The 19,934-nt window shown below is 43.5% G+C and overlaps 1 protein-coding gene and 1 non-coding gene across 5 annotated transcripts; both read right to left on the bottom strand.

Moving 5' to 3' along the window:
* Positions 1–111: 111 nt before the first annotated feature.
* LOC106587652 (paired amphipathic helix protein Sin3a) lies at positions 112–19,595 on the bottom strand. Of its 4 annotated transcripts, none has more exons than XM_014176231.2 (21): positions 19,397–19,595; positions 17,771–17,975; positions 17,386–17,565; positions 16,816–16,922; positions 16,243–16,567; positions 14,178–14,429; positions 13,479–13,631; positions 12,985–13,140; positions 12,414–12,500; positions 12,070–12,188; positions 11,127–11,337; positions 10,728–10,844; positions 10,374–10,612; positions 10,053–10,236; positions 9,331–9,925; positions 7,960–8,129; positions 7,603–7,776; positions 7,277–7,369; positions 7,017–7,111; positions 4,105–4,309; positions 112–2,879 (listed from the first exon to the last, which is right to left on the bottom strand). In XM_014176231.2, the coding sequence occupies exons 2-21, from the start codon at positions 17,951–17,953 to the stop codon at positions 2,652–2,654; spliced, it is 3,873 nt and encodes a 1,290-aa protein (XP_014031706.2). In that variant the 5' UTR covers positions 17,954–17,975; positions 19,397–19,595; the 3' UTR covers positions 112–2,651. The 4 variants fall into 4 exon arrangements, with proteins under 4 accessions (XP_014031706.2, XP_014031705.2, XP_045564473.1 ...); XM_014176230.2 differs by having other exon boundaries at positions 12,985–13,161; positions 19,397–19,594; XM_045708517.1 differs by lacking the exon at positions 19,397–19,595 and adding an exon at positions 18,135–18,207 and having other exon boundaries at positions 12,985–13,161.
* On the bottom strand, positions 11,851–11,988 carry LOC123730868 (small nucleolar RNA U109). Its single transcript, XR_006762319.1, has one exon. It is a non-coding gene; the product is annotated as a small nucleolar RNA U109 (small nucleolar RNA).
* Positions 19,596–19,934: the final 339 nt, after the last annotated feature.

Here is a 19,934-nt window from a genome sequence, read left to right as displayed (position 1 = left end):
AAGGAGCATCAGAGATTTGCCCAATCAGAACAGATGCAGACGATGTTTCTCTTGTTCAAGCAACTTGAACGCCACCTAGAGGTTTAAAATAAATTAAACTATGGACAAGACTTCAGTCTATTCAAATAAGAGTTTAATGCCAAACACCATACTACACAACATCATAGAAGTCAAAGAAGAGGTGACAAAGGGACACAGAAAATGGGCTACAAATGTAGTCTTTGTAGTTTGTATATACAATTCAGCTGCCCGGTAGTCCTCCTGTACTCCATATGTTCAACACAGTAAATAGAAAAATGAAAATCAGTCTAAAGATAGAAACAGTCCAGAGATTGTCTTTAGCTGGTTACAGCACTGACAGAGTAGCCTTGTGGGGCCAAATGTTGATGGGGAAACTTGTCCTATTTGGGTTGTTAAAATGTCCTCCTTCCAGATCAATTGGTGGCAGTTAAACTTCACACACTCCCATGACTACAACTCTCCCCAAAGTATTCCCTGGTGTAGTGGCTTGGATCTATTCCATGAGATCGTTCCATCGGTAGTGTAGGAGCAAGACTTCAGTCAAGTGGATCTGAGGATCTGGTTGATGTCCATAGCCAAAAGTGTTTCTGTTTACATTTGTTCATGTAAATGGGAATGCCCAGGTTCTCATGTGAGATCAGAATTAACATCCAGAATTGACAGGCTTTGCTGGACAGAAACAGAGCCAGATGACAAGGTTCTGGTCAGGCGTGAAGAGGTACCGAGTGGTGGGACATGTGGTTACACAAAATTAAACTCAAATTCATATACGACGATGATGAAACACTGGGAAAATGGAAGTATTATTACCACCAACCCAAAACACTACAGGCTCGACCTTTCTGGGGACAGGATTTCTTACAAAAAAAAGACAAAGGAAGAGCATGTCAAATGCAGTGTGCTTGGTTGTTGATGATGATTAAACTGTAGCGGTTGAATGGTATACATTCACATATACTCAGATGGTTGTCAATGTGGATCTTATTATGGACATGGACCAGATTTGGCGATCAGAATACAATTTCACAAATCATTGTACATGTGTCTACACCTGCACCTTCTGAAAGTGTACAACATGACACTATAAAACAGTGCTGTTTATAATTGGGGGGCCTTTACCAGCGTTCTTTTATATTGAGACATTATCAATACCTTGTAAAGTAGGCAGAACTACATCTCATCTGGACTGATTTTAATGGAGCATGATTGTGCTTCAGAAACGGACTCGGGAGTCTTATGTCTCTTGAGTCATCTTTAAAGTGACATTTACCAGAAAGTAGAGATGGGGATGCTGCATGTGGCATGACTGATCCCTCTACTGTAGCCCTGGAGGAGGAACCTGTGATCCAAGTGGGAATCTTAACACGCAACACCCTGCCCGTTACCATTGATGACTGATCCAGACATTCTGATGGATATATTAATGGGGAATTGGTTTAGGGGGTACAAACCGTTTACATTATGTACAGGGAAAGCGGTAAATAGTTTCTAGGCTACATTCATTGTTCAGAAATTCCGAATGGGAACTGGTGCCAATGACTTGAGTGAAAAACCAGATAGACAAATAATGCCTTGAAACATTTTGTATAAAATTATCAATTTCAAGACAATGAAAATGTTATACTTTGCTAAATGAAGGCTTACATGACATAACACGAAAGAAACAGAACACAAAGGAAAAAGGCTCTAATAAAGTTCCTTTGGTAAAAACAGTTGTTAAAATTTGAGCATTTTCAATATAGGCTATTTCTCTTCAGCAACTTTTGACCCGAGGTCTAAACTAAGTCTGTTAGGGTACACATCAATGCACATCTCTGACAAAAAGGACAACTATCAACAAGCTATTTACAAATCAGCAGTATGTGGGTAGTCTGATGTTACTATACTTGACTGACTGGGGGAAAACCTGGTATTTTCGCATTAATCTGCCCAATATCTACACCACGGCTGCCAGAGATGTTTGTGGACACATAGCATACATACCTGTACCACTGACAAAAAGAAACATTCACAGGCTATACAATTATACAAAATCCAAAACCCATCTTGTGGCCCGGATAAAATACATGTTCATAGTACATGCCTGTATGCTAATCTTCCTACTCACAGTGGTTGTGAGAGACTTCTGTGGTTCCCCTTAGCTGGTAACCTAGAGACCTGCACACCGGATGGTGTGGTGCTCCTCAACCACTTCAATGGGTGTATATTGCTTCAAAACGGGGGAAAAAGACCAAGCATTCTGTATGGCGTGCTCTTTCTGCGTGGCTCTCAACAGTATCCATCAGTCTGAGGATCAGTCCAGCCAAGGATCAATAGCTGTTTAACTACAACGGCTTCCTTTCTTGCACTCATAGCGTATTCCGTCGCAGCATATCTTTTCTGCTGAATTCAAAGGTGGCATAAGACAGGCCGGTAGGGGTGGGTGGGGGTTTAGGGGACTGATGGAGAACTGGTTGGTGGCCACATAGGAAATTTGGCTTTTTTTTGTGCTGCAAAGATAGGGAGGGTCCATTTAAAAAGTCCTTATAAAAACAAATATAAAGTAATCTCCGGCAGTTTCCAGAATCCAGCAATTTGCTGCCAAGCTGATTTATTAAAACGACGTTAAGTAATACCCTTCCGTCATCTCGTCATCCGGTTGAGCTGCCATGATACGTCACATGGTATCTGTTGATGTTCAGGTAATAGAGGACCTGGGGATCCCGGGTGGTGGTGCACGGCAGCAGACCCTCGCGACGCTCTCCCATCAGCCACTTGCGGGTGTCGGTGGCCATGTCGCTGGTCACGTGTTCCTTGGCCCAGGTGTCCACCAAGCCTTGGAAGCGGCGGTGCAGGCGAGTGTGGACTCTCTGGTGGGACTGGGGAAGGGAGGGACATCGGGGTTAGCTGTAGTGAAGATCATATCAGCACTCTGACCAACACCATGTTGGTTGAAACATCAGTAAGCGGCCATTATGTTTCTCTAAATTATTTCAAAATATGACATATTCCAATATCTTCAGTGTTTTCCACAAGTACATTAAGTAGCCAGCCAAATAGAAATAGTAGCCAGGTCCCCATGGGCAAATTTTTTTTTGCGGAAGGAGCTCTATTTAGGTGGCCTATGGTACATTCTAATGCCTTGATTATTGAATACTTTATCGAGTTTACCGCCCAAAATGCAAAAGGTTGTTGTAGAAAGACATGACTTTACAATTTAAAATAGTGAACATTGATGAATTCAGTGTATTGTTAGTTGTTTTGCATATTGTCTTTCAATTGGCTCATGTTGGTTAATGTTGCAGAGACTTACGGTTAAGTCATGTTTAAAAACATTCTGAGCAGTAGATCTCGGATTGCATCTCGACTCAGAAAGTGACCGGGACTCAGAAAAGGTTGGTGACCACTGTTCTAGAGTATTCCCTGCATGTAGCCACGTGTGCACATTTTGTTCATATCCTTTGCTAGTTAGTGAGTTATTAGCTGTTAGAGATCATTTGTAGTCAGGGGGGAGTGATTACTTCTTACAAGAGCACAAAATGGGTGCATTTCTAGAAATCTTTTAAAAGCAAGTCAGGTAAAGAGACTGTCTTAAAGGGGCAGTGTTGTATTTTGAGACGGGCTTGAATAAGCTAAGTAGCCAATAGGCAGAGGGTAGCATTAGTCTGATTCTCTGTAGTAATGGTATGGGAATAATAATGCATTTTATTTTGTAAAGTGGTTTCTTGCATCAAACAACATTTTCAGTCAAGTGTATTAACAGGTTAATGTCAAGCCCACATGTTTTTTTTTTTTTAAAGCCTCATGGAATGTAGGCCTACATTGAACACCACACATTGGCTGCTACTGTAGGCTGAATGATAGAACAGCTATTTCCATGTTAAAATGTTATGGGATCCATTTTAGCCATTGATCAAATAGCCACAGTAGCCTACTTGGCCACTGTTAAAACTTAAAGGGAGTACAGCCTCAGTGTTCACAGTAAACATGCGCTGGAAGTTGCACAGAATTTTCATAAATGTTCAAGTTTGTGCTCAGCAGACCTGAAATTTGCTCAGTGCCCCACATTTTTTTTAGGGACCATTGGTTGGTGGTGTTGCCTACCTGGTGAGCCCGCGTCAACGCAGTGCGTCTGTACATGTAGTCCTCCGACTTGAAGACGTACACCATCTTGTAGGAGTTGAGTTTGAACATGCACTCCATCTTCAGGTCCTCAGCGCTGTGGGACTTCTCCAACGTCCCCGTAGCCGCCTTCGCCTGCTGCAGCTGCTCCCACCCTCTCTGGCACTTCCGTATCCGCCGGAGGTTCCTGATTGGAAGAGGAGAAAGATTGGCATTAGACCAGAGCCAGTAACAACGCCTTGCTTACCTGTGCCCTCTACCCACATAGCAATTCAGTTTACAAGGACAGTTTACGCAAATTTCGGTCAAATCATGCAAGTACTTAGACTGCAATGCACTATATCCATACCATTTGTAACATTGGTTGAGCACAACATGTGTAACTTATGGCTAAATGACAGGACACATGGTTCCAAAATAACAGACCAACGCTAATGCTATTTAGAGGTCAAAATACGCAGTCATTCAGGTCAATGTTTTCTATTTCCGACTCAAAGTCTAATAGATCAGAAAATGTGTGAAATTTGAGCGGGCCGTCCCTGTAAAGATTTGTCTTGATATACCCATGCATAGCAACTCACCCAATAATAAGTTTAACTGGGACACAAATTATTAGGGGAAGGGTAGGCTCTATTGCAGTAGCAGCAGTATTCCTGTACAGTGCACTTCCGTTTGACATTCATATGTTGATTCTCTTGTTAGTCTTTAATATCCTTGGCAAAAAAAATATTTTGGTCAATCAAATTGAATCCAGATTAAAAAATTTATTTTGCAAGCATTAAAAATGCAATTATTATTCACCCCGCTTTAATGAAAGGTTTAAATGTGTACTTACCACACAGGGTAGAGGTGAGCGAGGACTGAAACCGTGAAGCATATTTTGTCAATGCCACTTAGGACATTGCAGTTAGAGTAGCCAATTTCCAATAGAAATGGGAGAAAGGACATTTCATTCGTTTTTTTACACATTGCCGCCAAAAGGGTTAACAAGCCAGGATATGGGTTGAAAGATACTTTGATGTGCACATACAGTACTTCCACTGACAATGTACAGAGCAGTTATGACCATGCAATGAGGATAACATTTAACTGAGAAGACAACCTGCTGGTTGTCACTGCTGTTTAAAAGGTACTTTTTGGGGTGGAAAATAAGAGAATCATGCCTATTGACTTTTGTACCAACCTCTCATATTCTTGATATGAGAAACAGACAAAATGTGGGTGAGATCACGGATAAATCATATCCAGTCAAGACAAGTAGCAAATATATGCAATGGGTAAAATAAAACAAAAGGGGGGGGGGGACTGACGCCAATTTTTTCCCCCTGTTTTGCATGGGTCCTTCCAGCCCATTGAAATGTATATGATACATTATGGACAGCCATTTTGAAAAATGGCAACAAGCACTGAAAACCAAAGACAGACAGGCTTGATGTGCAACACTCATCTCAGGGCTTAATAGAGGACCCAACCACCCTTCCATGCAATGCTCAGAGAGAAGTCTGGAAAGAAATACACCAACATTTGAGCATACAATTCAGACCATTTTATTCACAAGCCCCTTCTCTTTTGTACAAGTGTTGCAGATGCCGTGCTTGACCAGGTTTTCATGAGTTATCAGCACTAGTCTTGGTCAACTCGTATAAAAACCTCACCCACAACAAAAAGATTGCAACGGGAGTGCACTGTATCCTTAAATTGTTTTACACATTATAATAGAGTATGCTGAACACCCCAAATCTCAATCCGTACAACATTTACATGTATCTAAACAGTGATTAGAAGAAGTCACATACAGAATGTTTTTCCTATGAATACAATTACAGGAAACACAGGGCAGCTGATAAAAAAGAAAAATGATTTTATCTGAATCCTTTTCTCTAGACCGACAAAATGGGGCCTTTTGCCTGTCACCAATGCCACAACAAAAAAAATGGCCGTCGTGACAATGCAATTAAGGACATTGTACATATAGAATTTCTGCTCAACCAAATGGTTATCCTCCAACAGAGAAAGTTATTGTACAATTGAACACTAATATGCGCGATGGTATAAAAATACTTCCTTCCCTTACATACATAAGCAATGTGAAAAGTAAACTCCTGTTCATTGCTTTTTTTCCTCCTTTCAGTTTATATCAAACCGCTATTGTAGCCTTATTCTCACAATAAAAAAAATCTAACGAAATACATTTTTTTTTTTTTACCCAATGATTTGAATACTAGTTTGTTGAGTGGGAAAGTTGAAATAAATACTATCCTACTAATATAATATAAAAATTGCAATATTCATAAATAAAAGGGCCCTGTAAAAAAGGAAAAAAAGAGAGTGAATAAATGGATAAATAATGAGTCTATTTAAAAAGATGGCAGGGTAAAGTGCAATCTTTCGGAGATAAAGGTAGGGGGGAAGAAATGGAGAAACAAGTTGCTTTTCGAGTAGACAGCCAATTACATTCTCTCTAACAAAAACAGGACAGGCACCGTCAGCATTTCTACTAAACATCTGATTTTTTTAGCACTTAGGCCTACTTTTCTGAGGAAAGCAAACACAAAAATGACCTAGTGCACTTGTAGTTCAACTGGTGTGTGTTCATCACTATTGGCAGAGTTTTTCAAAACAAGTGCTTCGTGGAGAAGTCTCGGGGCCCCATTTAGTTTGAGGCTACGGGGAGAAAGCCCTGAAAGTTTGGTTTGTGCAAAAAACACTGACCTGGAACTGACCTGCACGTGGAGAGGGAGATGGGCTTGTACTCATTCTCAAAATGAGCCTTTTGTTTTTTTTGTCAGCTGGTTTTGGCTTGTGAAACAGTGCCATTGCCTGTCTTAGAGAGAGCCTTTAGGGGTAGATGCTGTTAGCTGTGCAGACGGGGGAGACACAGCCAGAGGCCTCACCTGGGGAGGAACACAGGCTTTTGGGCCAGGTGCTCGCGCAGCTCTGGAGACGCTGAGTCCGAGTTCAGGTAGCGTCCCACGTAGTCGCACCACCGCTGTTTAAAGAACAAGAAGGGAACTACCATCACTACACAAGAATCTGACTCATCTGAATCTGTTCTAAATGTCATGTGGCGATGCATTAGACTGATGTCACCACCTGCCTGCCACACACACACACACACACACACACACACACACACACACACACACACACACACCTCTGTCTCAGCGGGTTCGTCTGAGTTCTCCTCCTCCGTGTCAAGCAGCTCCAGGGTCAGGGTCACGCTGCCTTGGCTCTTCACAAACATCAGCTGGACCACAAACAAACCAGTCAAACAAGAAGACAACCAACAAGACAGACAGCAAAGGTCAGAGAGAACGTACCATCATGAGAGAAAGGGGACAGAAGAACAAAATGAAAGCAAGAGAGAAAACCAGACAGAGAACACATGAAAGTTCAAATGCAACTCAAAGTATTTTGCTGAGACACCATAACATCCCAGGTGGGACAGCCAACCACCCCCCCCATACTCCCACACTATACCTTGAAGCAGTTTTCGTCGGACATGAGCTGCTCCGCCTTGCGCTGGTATGCCCCCTCGGCGGTCGCTCTGGAGGCCTGGGTGGACAGGGCGCCGCCGGTGGCCTTGTTGGTGCTCTGGCTCAGGTAGAGGTCTGTCACGCGCACGCAGAGCTCATCACTCACAATGTGCTGGAGCTGGTGATAGGAACCACAATGCCAGGTGTGAGCACAGTCATTAAGTCAGCCATCAAAGTTATCATTGTTTAGGCAGGGTGGGCCCCCATTTAGCTCATTTGACAATTTTGGTGCCTAGATGTTCCTCAAGGTTTGCTTTTTCTTGCTGTCTGGGACCTACCGGAGGGAAAAGACTGTACTGACCTGTCTGACAATGCTCTGGATGAGCTTGTCCATGGTGAAGGCAGTGTAGGCGTGGATGGTGAACATCTCCCTGAGGGAGTCCTCGTACTGGGTGGGCTCCATGTTACCGTCCAGGAGGTTCCGCACCATCTCCAGGAAGGCAGAGTAGTAGTCCTCCACTTCAATGTCCACTGGGAAAGGAAAAGGCCAGGATTTAAAGTGATAGTACAAATGTTTTGTATAATTTCAGCAAGTAGTTTTTGAAAGTAGCGTTCACCAGCCAAAGCAGGTCCTGGAAAATTGTGTAAGTTACAAGTGATCCCACCTCCCACTTTTACCTTGCAACCCGATTAGACATCATTCCACCTGCCAATCAACATCAGAGGTGCGTTCAGCAAGATGCAACATTTTGAAAAGTTCAGATATACTCTATGTGGAACAAACATGCCTTTCTGACATGTAGCCTAGATTAGAATAAGGATGCAACGGACTATTGGTGGCATTTCTTTCGGCAACGTTTGGCTACAGAATGTGGCCCAGGTAAGGTTGCTGTAGGCTACTTAATCTACATCCCTTGTAGCACAGTGTGATCAGATCATTATGGCAAAACATAGCCTACTGAAATGAGATAGTGAGTGTACAACATCCACTTCATAGTATGACACTATGGGCTATAAGGATTAATGTCTCACCCTCATATGTTATTAGTAGGAGAAAGTCTGACTAACGTCTGATCTGATGCATTGATTTGACCGATGTATTTGATTTATTCTCAGTTATCAAAATAACTAAGCATTTACAGTTAACCTGTGTTGCTTCACAAGTGCCCGTCCACTATGAAACAAACGAGCGCAGCTCACACGCATGAAATATTTGAAGCATTGAATGTAAGGATTGTGTGGCTTTCTCCGCTAGGAGAAGGTTACAGATGGTATCATATGCATGAATGAGCCATACATTGGAAAAACGTGTCGAAATCAGAAGGTTTAAAAATACAGCCTATTGAAGTGATTAGGAAAACATTTGGAGGGAAAATCTCCCCCTGGTTGTGGTGTAAATGATAGGAAGGGCATCTATGTGCAATTGGAACACCAAAGGTCTGTGTTGGAACCATTGACGTTGTCAAAAAAAAACATTCTCCTGGAGATGTTAGCATGTACACGGCAATTTTTTTTAAAGATATGAAAGTAAAAAACAATGTGACAGACTAGACTTCTTCAGAGGTAAAGCTTTGTAGATATAAAATTGCATGATGAAGGTAAAGTACATTTTCTCCATGGAAAAATGTTACACAGGGAGCAAAAAAAAATGTGTGATCCTTTGATCTAAACCTTAATGGTCAGTGGGTACACAGCGTACTGCAGTTTGGTTTGAAAGGTTGTCTGGACTTACTGGGCTCCTTTAGTCTCAGCTGGACGGCAGGATTCTCACTCTTATCCCGTTTGACGCCCAGCACCTCCCTCTCCCACTCCCGTTCCCTGCAGTCCTCCTCGATCTGCCTCTCTGCCTGCCCATAGATGCGCAACAACCGCAAACAGAGGATCTGGTGCAGGCGCTGGAAGATGTACCAGTTGTTGTTGACGTAGTAGAGGTTGTAGACTTCGTCTAGGCCACGCAGTTTCTGCGCCCCCGTGTTGCCGAAAAGCAGCTTAGACTTAGCGGAGCCGCCACTGCCGGCCAACCCGTTATGCTTCTTTGACCCGTCTTCATCTGGCCCGGTTTCGTCTTCTTCCTCCTCCTCCTCCTCGTCTTCCTCTTCCTCCACATCCGACAGCTCCCCGCGCCGGGCGAACAGCATGTCTGGGATAAAGTGGTGGATGACCTGTTTGATCTTGTACTTGTCCTCCTTCTGGATGCCGGCCTGCCTCTTGACGTGGTGGATGATGAGCGCTGCGGCGTCCTCCAGGATCTGGCTGTCCTGGTAGGTCAGGGTCATGTGGGGCCCGCCAGGCACGGTGGTCGTGTCCTCGGAAGCCTGTTCCTGTCGCTAAATGTAGGCAAAAAAAACAACAGGTTAGAGTAGCTTTAAAAAAAAGAAAAAACAGCTTTCATCAATACTTGGAGACGTTGACACATAGATCACATCAAGTAAGTGGTATATCACTGCCTCTTACCTCATCGTATATGGTCTCAATCTCATTGAGCAAGGTCTTTGAGCGGAACACCTTGGTGTCATTCTGCTTGAAGTTGATACCTTGGTGGTCGAGGGACTTGAGGTAATACTTCTCATTCTGCTCCCTCCAGATCTTGTTGAATCCTCTCTGGGCTTCCCTCCATTCTTCTTCTTTCATCTTTAACCTGGAACGAGGCCAATCAGAACACATACCGTGGTTAACATGGGACAGCAACATGTTCTCTGGAAGCTGTTGCTTAGGCCACTTTACAGTTCTCAAATGTACATTTATTGTTCATCACACAACCTCTTCATATCACACCTCTTGAGTACTATAGGGACGGACACAGCCGGGTTCCTCTTGAGTCCGTCGATGATGTCGGCGGCCTTGTCGCCGTATATCCTCTGGATGGCCTTGCGGTGGATGACCTCGGAGCAGCCGCCCATGGTGTTGTCCAGCCGGAACTTGACCTGCTCCTCGGCCGTCAAGCGCGACAGCCTCCTCTGTACCGCCTCCAGAGCTCTTATGGTGGCCAGGTTGGTCTCCAGCACCACGTCCAGCTGCAGGGTGAAGAAGAGTATGGAAAATGTCAGTACATCACTTCAGACAGGACATCACCATACTTTGGTTTGTACTATTAGAATATAACTACCATGAGAGGGGGGAAAGTCTCACCTCGAAACGCTCGTCCTCACATCTGTAAATATGCTCCTCATACTGGGTCTTCTTGGAGCTGACAAAGGTGGAATCCTCTGACCACGAAGGGAACGATACCCACGTGTCATTTAGGACCTGAAATGGACCATACTGTTAAAACTCTGCTCTAACTGATTCACTTGCCAAGATGAGTACTTGAACAACATCTCCGTACTAACCAATTAAACCCCTGTAATCGACTTCACTGGCTGGATGATGCATGCAAAAAAAGTGACTAAAATTCTATTTTCATTGCTCTTTAATTTTCCTATACACAAACATGTATTTGACTAATTCCTCAGGTTTTTATTGATCCTATGATTCCATTTGGTTGACTTTGAAGGGTAACATTTGACTGTGAATAACGGCTAAGCTCACCTCTTTACACAGTGGGGTCCTCCCTGTACACTTGGGCTGTGTGTAGCTCTTGGGTAGCGCCCTGTAGCTGGAGCCCAACCTCTTACAGGAAGCGTAGTCAATCTCCATGGCCATGCCCTCTGTGGTCCTCTCCTTGGGAAAGCTCTCGATGTGGCTGGACTCTCTGTAGCCCAGGAAGTTTTTGAACCAGGAGAACAGCTCTGGGAATTTTCTGCAGATCACATTCCAGAATGGGTGTTAGATGGGCGGCAAAATATCAGGATGAATAACAAAGCTTGTATTTTCACATGCCGTTAACGAACAAGGCCATCTATTTTAATGTAACTATTTTATTTTAACCTTTATTTAACTAGGCAAGTGAGGTAAAAACAAATTCTTATTTACAATGACAGCCTACCAGGGAACAGTGGGTTAACTGCCTTGTTCAGGGGCAGAACGACATATTTTTACCTTGTCAGCTCAGGGATTCGATCCAGCAACCTTTCGGTTACTGGCCCAACGCTCTAACCACGAGGCTACCTGCCTCTAACCACGAGGCTACCTGCCTCTAACCACGAGGCTACCTGCCTCTAACCACGAGGCTACCTGCCTTCCCCGAGCTGACAATGTATAGGAGGCCAATAATAGGAATAGAGAAGAATGCCTAAAGCTTTTTAGATCATGAACATGGACATTCATTTTGCCTAACAACAGACATATTAGCAACACCTTTTTGACATGCTCAGAGTGTCAGAGTTGTATACTACCAACTCAGCCTGATCTTGAGAGGCTGGTGGCCCTGTTAACTCTACTCGTCTGCTGTAGCATGACTGAATTGTCTACACTCCTCACAGCAGAGAAGGTAGTTGCAACAGCTATGCAGCGCGTCCTGTAGTCTGGCTGATAAATTGTGCAAAGTTTTTAAATGGTTGTTTGGCGCAGGTGATAGTTCCTTAAAGCTTACCCCAGGAACGGTAGCACTAGCTGCACAAGCTCTGCACGAGAAATCACTTCCTGGTTAAAGATGAGCAGACACCGCAGGAAGTTGTCATAGGCCTCAGAGCTCCGGAGGGCTTTCCTCACCTGTGATAAGAAAGCAGCTCTGTAAATACACACTACAACACACACTGAATGACTTTACAATTGGGTTAGGGGGACAGCATTTAATCACAACCAGGCAATTCATTAATTCAAATCATGTTCAGTTGGAACAGAATAAATCATTTCTATAGGTGTCATTCGTATAGATCACATTTTATGTTATTGTATAACATTCACATTAGGTTTAAAACAAAAATGTAGACGGACCTTTTCAAAGAAGAGAGATTCTGTGCCGATGCTATGTTTGCTGGCCTCAGACATGGCATGGTCTTTCACCAGCATCTTGGGTTTCTTCTGCAAGGGTGGGAAAGAGATGAATTGAGCGTAAATAAGGACTACATTACCACTGACATGGTAGACCAAAAATCCCACATTTAAAGAGTTGACAGATCTATGGGACGCTCTAGTCAAAAGTATACCATTCTAAGCTGTCTGAACAGTATTACAACTGTTACTACTGCTAACTAGTTTCTTAATAGCCACGTGTCTGACAACTATGGTTGCAAAGCTACCGGTAATTTTACCAGAATCTTCAGTAATTTTGGTAATTAACTGGTAATCTATGGTAATTTGGGTAATTTATACTTGAATAACTTTTTTTATAAAGCAGTAATATATAGTATTAATTTGTTATATCTGTGTCCATATTGTCCATGAGTTTCTAGTGGATAGACCATATGGTTCAAGAGAAAATAGCCTATCACAACTGCCACCGGTTTGGCGACAAAACGTTTACATACAAAGACTTGACACTGTCAACGAGAGGGCGCTAGTTTACCTTGACGGGAGGCGTGGCGCCCGCTCCAGAATGCCTCCGGATTGGACAGCCGTTCTGGTTAAGCCGCTGCTTGTTGTTCATCAGGGGCCTCTTGACCGTGGTGCCGTGGTCGTTGCGCACCGACTCCGCCCGGTCGGCCGTGGTCTTGCTCAGCAGCTGGAGAAAAGGGGGACAACTCTGGATCAGAGATAAACATGAGAGTTTAAGATAGGCAACATCTGTGTAGATCTGCACAAAACATACAACTATTACATCAAACTGCAAGGCATTATCAGTGCATCTTGATCATGCACCCTGTCTGTCATATGATGTAGTAAATAAAACAGGTGGTATTAGTCATAATAACAATATGATATGACAGTGGCCAAGTTTGTATTTCAATGTCCTCACATAGTTTAAACTCAACTTCTATCATTCTGAAATAACATCTCAGGTGAAGGAAGCATTATCCCTTGCAATAGAGGACTATTTTGGCGTGGACGTGAATCACTCACCACTGAACTGTTGGCGTCCGGTAAGAACTGGCCGAACTCCGAGAGCAGGTCCTCCTGGTTCTTGAAGAGCCGTGCCACCTGAGCGTACACCTCCTGCTCTGTCAATGCTGGGGTGTAGTTGCCCCCCGCCTCCTTCGCGTTTCGCTGCTCCTTCTGCAAAAGCAACAATCAGACAACTGGTTACAGACTACACCAAGAACTTCAGACCACTGGTCATAGACTATACCAAGAATTAACCATGGATGACATAATAGGGTCAATGTAAATAACATTACATATATGTATTTATTTAACAAGGCAAGTCAGTCAAGAACACATTCTTATTTACAGTGATGGCCTACACCGGCAAACCCTAACCAGGACGGCGCACAATCAGAATTATCTGAATTTCCTTCCTCTAAAGTTTCTTTCTGCAATTATTATCCAGTACATATCTGGTTCTTGTAGCCCTGTTCCCAGAAAGTGACCAGGGAGACCACACAAAGGGCACCACTGCCCCGTCGGCAGTTTCATTGTAGCACTGGAATGGAACCTCAAGTTCATATTGACTGGTGACCCAGGTTACGAACAGATCTCTGTGTGTACACTGTCTTTTGTATAGCTTGTTGTTTATACTGCAAATAAATCACCCTTCAGAAAGAAGCCAGATTTATCGAATGCAATGCTTTGTGTGGGGCAGCTCCCGCGCTGTGTTTATACCTGGTAAGTGTGCAGGATCTCCAAGAAGGCTTTGTAGATGTCGGGCTGCCCCTGGAAGCGGTTCTTGATCTTGTTGACGTAGTTGATGGCGTGGTTGAACTCCACGGGCTGGTTGTTCTGCAGGGGAGGCCCGCTGGAAGGGGTGCTGCTCACCGGGGCGTGGGACTGGACCGAGGGGGACCGTGGGGAGGCGTAGGATGGGATTGACGGGTTGGGTTGGCTAGTCGGGGTCAGGGCAGGAGACTGCATCGGCTGTGGGGGGAAAATGAGAAGGACAATGAGTTGCCTCCAAATACCAAATATACACTACCGTTCAAAAGTTTGGGGTCACTTAGAAATGTCTTTGTTTTTACAGAAAAGCTAAAAGAATTGTCCATTAAAATAACATCAAATTAAGCCGAAATACAGTGTAGACATTGTTAATGTTGTAAATGACTATTGTAGCTGGAAACAGCTGATTTTTAATGGAATATCTACATAGGTCCATTATCAGCAACCATCACTCCTGTGTTCCAATGGCACGTTGTGTTATCTAATCCAAGTTAATCATTTAAAAAAAGGCTAATTAATCATTAGAAAACCCTTTTGCAATTATGTTAGCACAGCTGAAAACTGTTGTTCTGATTAAAGAACCAATAAAACCTTCTTTAGACTAGTTGAGTATTTGGAGCATCAGCATTTGTGGGCTTGATTACAGGCTCAAAATGGCCAGAAACAAAGACCTTTCTTCTGAAACTCGTCAGTCTATTCTTGTTCTGAGAAATGAAGGCTATTCCATGTGAGAAATTGCCAAGATACTGAAGATCTCGTACAACGCTATGTACTACTCCTTTCACTTAACAGCGCAAAATGGCCCTAACCAGAATAGAAGGAGTGGGAGGCCCCGGGGCACAACTGAGCAAGAGGACATTAGTGTCTAGTTTGAGAAACAGACACCTCAAGTCCTCAACTGGCAGCTTCATTAAATAGTACCCGCAAAACTCTAGTCAACGTCAACAGCGAAGAGGCGACTCCGGGATGCTGGCATTCTAGGCAGAGTTGCAAAGAAAAAGCCATATCTCAGACTGGCCAATAAAAATAAAAGATGAAGCTGGGCAAAAGAACACAGACACTGGAACTCTGCCTAGAAGGCCAGCATCCCAGAGTAGCCTCTTCTGTTGACGTAGAGAGTGGTGTTTTGCAGGTACTATTTAATGACGCTGCCAGTTGAGGACTTGTGAGGCATCTGTTTCTCAAACAAGACACCCTAATGTACTTGTCCTCTTGCTCAGTTGTGCACCGGGGCCTCCCACTCCTATTTATATTCTGGTTAGAGCCAGTTTGCGCTGTTCTGTGAAGGGAGTAGTACAGCGTTGTACGAGATCTTCAGTTTCTTGACAATTTCTCGCGTGGAATAGCCTTCATTTCTCAGAACAAGAATAGACTGACGAGATTCAGAATAAAGTACTTTGTTTCTGGCCATTTTGAGCACACAAATGCTGATGCTCCAGGCCAGTTTAATTGCTTCTTTAATCAGAACAGTTTTCAGCTGTGCTAACATAATTGCAAAAGGGTTTTCTAATGATCAATTAACCTTTTAAAATTATAAATTGGATTAGCTAACACAACGTGCCATTGGAACACAGGAGTGATGGTTGCTGATAATGGATCTCTGTATAGATATCTCTATGTAGATATTCCATAAAAAATTTTGCAATTTCCAGCTACAATAGTCATATAGGACATTAACAATGTCTACACTGTTTCTGATCAATTTTATGTTATTTTAATGGACAAAAGAAAGTGCTTTTCTTTCAAAACCAAGGAAATGTCTAAGTGACCCCCAACTTTTGAATGGTAGTGTCAGCACATAACAAGGATAAAACAGTTCAATAATATATTTACATACGCAACTATACAGTAATAAGTAAATTAATACACGTTTACATAACAAATTAAGAAATAAGCCAATGACTTGTGGTTCAAATCTCCAATAGAAAACTAAACATGCAAAAACAAAGAACTTGAGAAGAGGTTCTTGCACAGAATGACACAACAAAGGAAAGGGGTCTTAGTGAGCTGGAACCTTGCTGGTCTTGGCCGGTGTAGGCTGGGTGGGTAGAGTGGTGCTGGCTGTGGCGGTGCTGGTGGGGGGTCCACTGGGCGGCTGCAGGGCCTGGTGATGATGGGGCACCGGCTGGCTGGGTGGCCCCGTAACGGGGAGATTCTGGACCGAAATTCCGTGCGGGGTGATGTAGTGGATCTGACCTGGCGTGGTCACGTTGACCTGCTCGTTGGTCTGGACCTCGATCTTGTAGCCGGGCGGCAGGAAGGTGTTGAATCCCATGATGAGGTCTGGGTGGCCCTTGAAGAGCTGGGAGACACGGCTGATCACGCCCGGAGTGTCGATGCTGTGAAAGTAAATGTGCGTGTTTAAGATTGACTACATGGTAGTTAGACTGTGCAGAATCACTGATCTACAAATCACCTTGCTTCTCAAATAACTACTAATTAGGTGATCAAGAGTAGTGATTCCCTGGCTCGCCTTGCTCAAACTGATCCCCTCAAACACATGGAATATCTTCCTGCAGCAAGAGTTCACGGCTTACATGGATGTTTACAGTGTTTGCTTAGAAAAACAAACTAAATTGTAACTGACCTCTGTGACTTGAACTCTTTCATGATGTCAAGGAAGTCGTTGTAGACTTGAGGCTGATTCCCAAACTGCAGTTTCACTTGGTCCAGGTAGGACAGAGCATCTTCAACCTACAAACACAGTTATGCCAGTCAAACAATGTTTTCAAAGGTATAAGGAGATGAAGTGGGCAAGGAGAGATGAAGTGCCTTAGACCGCTGCTCCACTCTGGACCCCATATTATCCAGTACTTCTCCTTCATAGCTTATTATCAGCACTTTTATTTCCATGACTGATGAAAACTAATTTCCCCATGGCTCTCGTCCCTCTGCAGCAGTCATACAGTGAGCAATGTTTGTAACGTGGAATAGCAATACAATGACAGAATGCATATAGAATTGCAATACATATTGGTACCTAAGTATGGTGATGATATCGTATACCTGGCAACTCCCAGCCCTATTATCTACCATGCTTTGAAATCAACAGGTCCTAATTGAGTCCATCATACCTCCACTTTATTCTGTATTTAGTACATGTGCTTATTTTTATCTCTTGTACATTCAATAAAATATATACATATGAAAAATCCACCTTGAGTCGCTGGAACTGGGCACCCTGTGAGGGGGCCATAGGGGCCAAAGGATGGGCATGGTTCTGGACCACCGCAGACCCCTGTGATTGGACAGCTGGACTGTGGGGGTGGGGCCCGACAAGTGCAGCGGGACTAGAGGCATGTCCATGGCCACTGGAGTTCTGGGGCATTGTGGGAACCTGGAGGACCATATTCAGTCAAATATCAGTATTCTGCCTGTGGTAAAATAGTAAACAAAGCCTTGAAAAAGGCAAATACAGAAACTACAGGTTGCTGGTTAATTGGTACTTATAAATTAATGCATTGTAGAATCTAGCAAAATTATTATTTTCTGTGCAACATGCTCTCATCTAGATTAAAGAGATATGGCAACAGTTCCCATACCTGGTAACCCTGGGGGATGGAGTATTGGATGCCGGGGGAAGGCTGCATGTTGTCGGTGACGGCCTCGTACACGGCTGGGGCTAGGACGCGGTGCTGGAAGCCCTCCGCAGTACCCGGGACTGGGGGGCGACGCTGCTGCTGGGACGCAAATACTGGTTCCTGATCCTCCGCACGCCGCTTCATTGTATACTCATACTCAAAAGAGCTAGGATGCACAGGTACAACACAATTAACATTTAGGCATATTTGATTGATAATCGATAGTCACCCTGACACAACTGCGAATTTCAAGATGGATACATTAATTTAGATCATTTCAGACTCTGTGGCACACATTTATGGCATTCTCCAGTATCTGTCTCACCCACAACTAGTGGCTATATTTCCAAAAATGTGATATGAACGTTATTGTGATCACTTTGGAGGGAGAGTGGTAGCCCCCCCCCCCCCAACAAGGCTGGAGAATTCAGTACGTCACAAAGAAGGATGTTTGGCCAGAATATGAGCTAGAATTCACATTGACTGCTTTAGTGGACAATACATAGATAACTATGTAGCTAGCTATCGTGTGTAGGGACGAGGGACGCATTGGCAAGATACCGACTGGACAACGTTATTCAACCATTTATCTAGCTAGCGTGCTTGCTAAGATAACTAGGAAGTAACGTTACTCTCATCACTCAACATGGTAAACCAACATATGGAATATGGCTAGGGAACACATCCACAAGTCTAATCCAAGTTTCTTATTTAGCGGTTTCGACACGTCCCAAAGACGATCCACAAGCTAATGGTGAGATGTTAACTGGCTAGCGGTTAGCTTCTAAACCAGCAATAAGACCTGCCCATTCCCCTCCCCCTCTGCCAAGAGAGGGCCTGACGCCATCCACTGCTAGCGGAGTCGTGCGCGCCCGAACTTGTGTGGCTAAATGTACGAGCGTGTCAGGTCAAATATGTATAGAGCACTGTTAACTATTAGCATTTTATTTTTTTAACTAACACGTTAGCCTTAGCTGTCGTTGTAACAAAATGTTTAATTAAAAATAGATTTCAGTTAACGTTAGCTAACAAGGATGGTTGACTTCCCGGTGGTCTTTTTAGTAAGCTACTGCTAGCAACACATTGTGGCTTACGCTAACCAGCCATGTTCGAACGTCATCATCATGAAACCCAGTGATTCGACTAACGTTAGCTAGCACAACAACTGTCCTTGCTACCATTATTTCAATACTGTAGCAAATACTGTTTTTCGCTGGATAGTGTGTTTTGACGATTAGCTAGTTACAGTCGTTAATTTGTCCGAATCCTATCAAAAATGTTTAGCTAGCCAACTACTGCTGTACGATGCTGTTCACTAGCTCATGGAACTACTGTAGCTAGCTAATCGTCAAAAACACATTAGCGACATTTTCGACATGCTAAAGCAAGCATCGTTAATGTTTAAAGACTCAGTCTGCCAGCAGAAAGATAACATTTTCTGAGATGTATTAATGCATCGGTCTGACAAGGTTATGTAGCTAACGTTATGTAGCAACTTGCTGTAACAGCACCTAGCTAGCGCCATTTAGTTTTGCTTCAAATGGGCTTAGTTAGCTAGCTAACGTTAGCTTGCGAGATAAAACTCACCTCAACTGACTGAGACCAATAACAACCTGTCGAACCAAATTTGGATTTTCTCAGTCAAATGACAAAGATTCGCCAGTTAAACAGTATCAAGATTGAGGGTGCATATTCCAATTCAAATGTCAAAGAAGAACTGTCCCTGCTAGCAAACCCGCTAACAACAATCCCTGTGGCTAGTACGTTCCTTGAACAGAGGCGTGGTTCCAATGAGGGCGGTTAGTCTCCTCCCATTCTAAATGACTATTGGCAACTCTTCAACAGAGGAAACAATAGCAACTGAACTTCATTGGTCAGATTTCCAATCACTCAGATCAGGAAAATAATTGTTACTTACAGGCATTTTTAGACCTCCGCAAACTTTTTACCATTGAATACAAAATATCATCTATAGAACCATAAACTCGATGATAATGTAAGAAATATAGCTACTGTACCTGTATGAACATAATACGCTACTTTGTGCCTTGTATCTAGACACAGGGATACAACACAACCGCATAAACACACCAATTCATACATAGGTATTATAGTGCTCAACGAC

The sequence above is a fragment of the Salmo salar genome, chromosome ssa26, assembly GCF_905237065.1.
Source record: "Salmo salar chromosome ssa26, Ssal_v3.1, whole genome shotgun sequence".
Classification (NCBI taxonomy): domain Eukaryota; kingdom Metazoa; phylum Chordata; class Actinopteri; order Salmoniformes; family Salmonidae; genus Salmo; species Salmo salar.
The sequence above is the reverse complement of the archived record's forward strand: the minus strand, read 5'-3'. Positions and strand labels throughout refer to the sequence as shown.

Bases quoted from the DNA above. Each gene is read 5' to 3' on its own strand.
- LOC106587652 (XM_014176230.2), bottom strand. From the start codon at position 17,953: ATGAAGCGGCGTGCGGAGGATCAGGAACCAGTATTTGCGTCCCAGCAG. The intron at 16,568-16,815 runs GTCAGTTACAAT...TTACTTTCACAG, and splicing joins AAAGAGTTCAAGTCACAGAG to CATCGACACTCCGGGCGTGA. The intron at 10,845-11,126 runs GTGAGCTTAGCC...GGTCCATTTCAG, and splicing joins GGACCCCACTGTGTAAAGAG to GTCCTAAATGACACGTGGGT.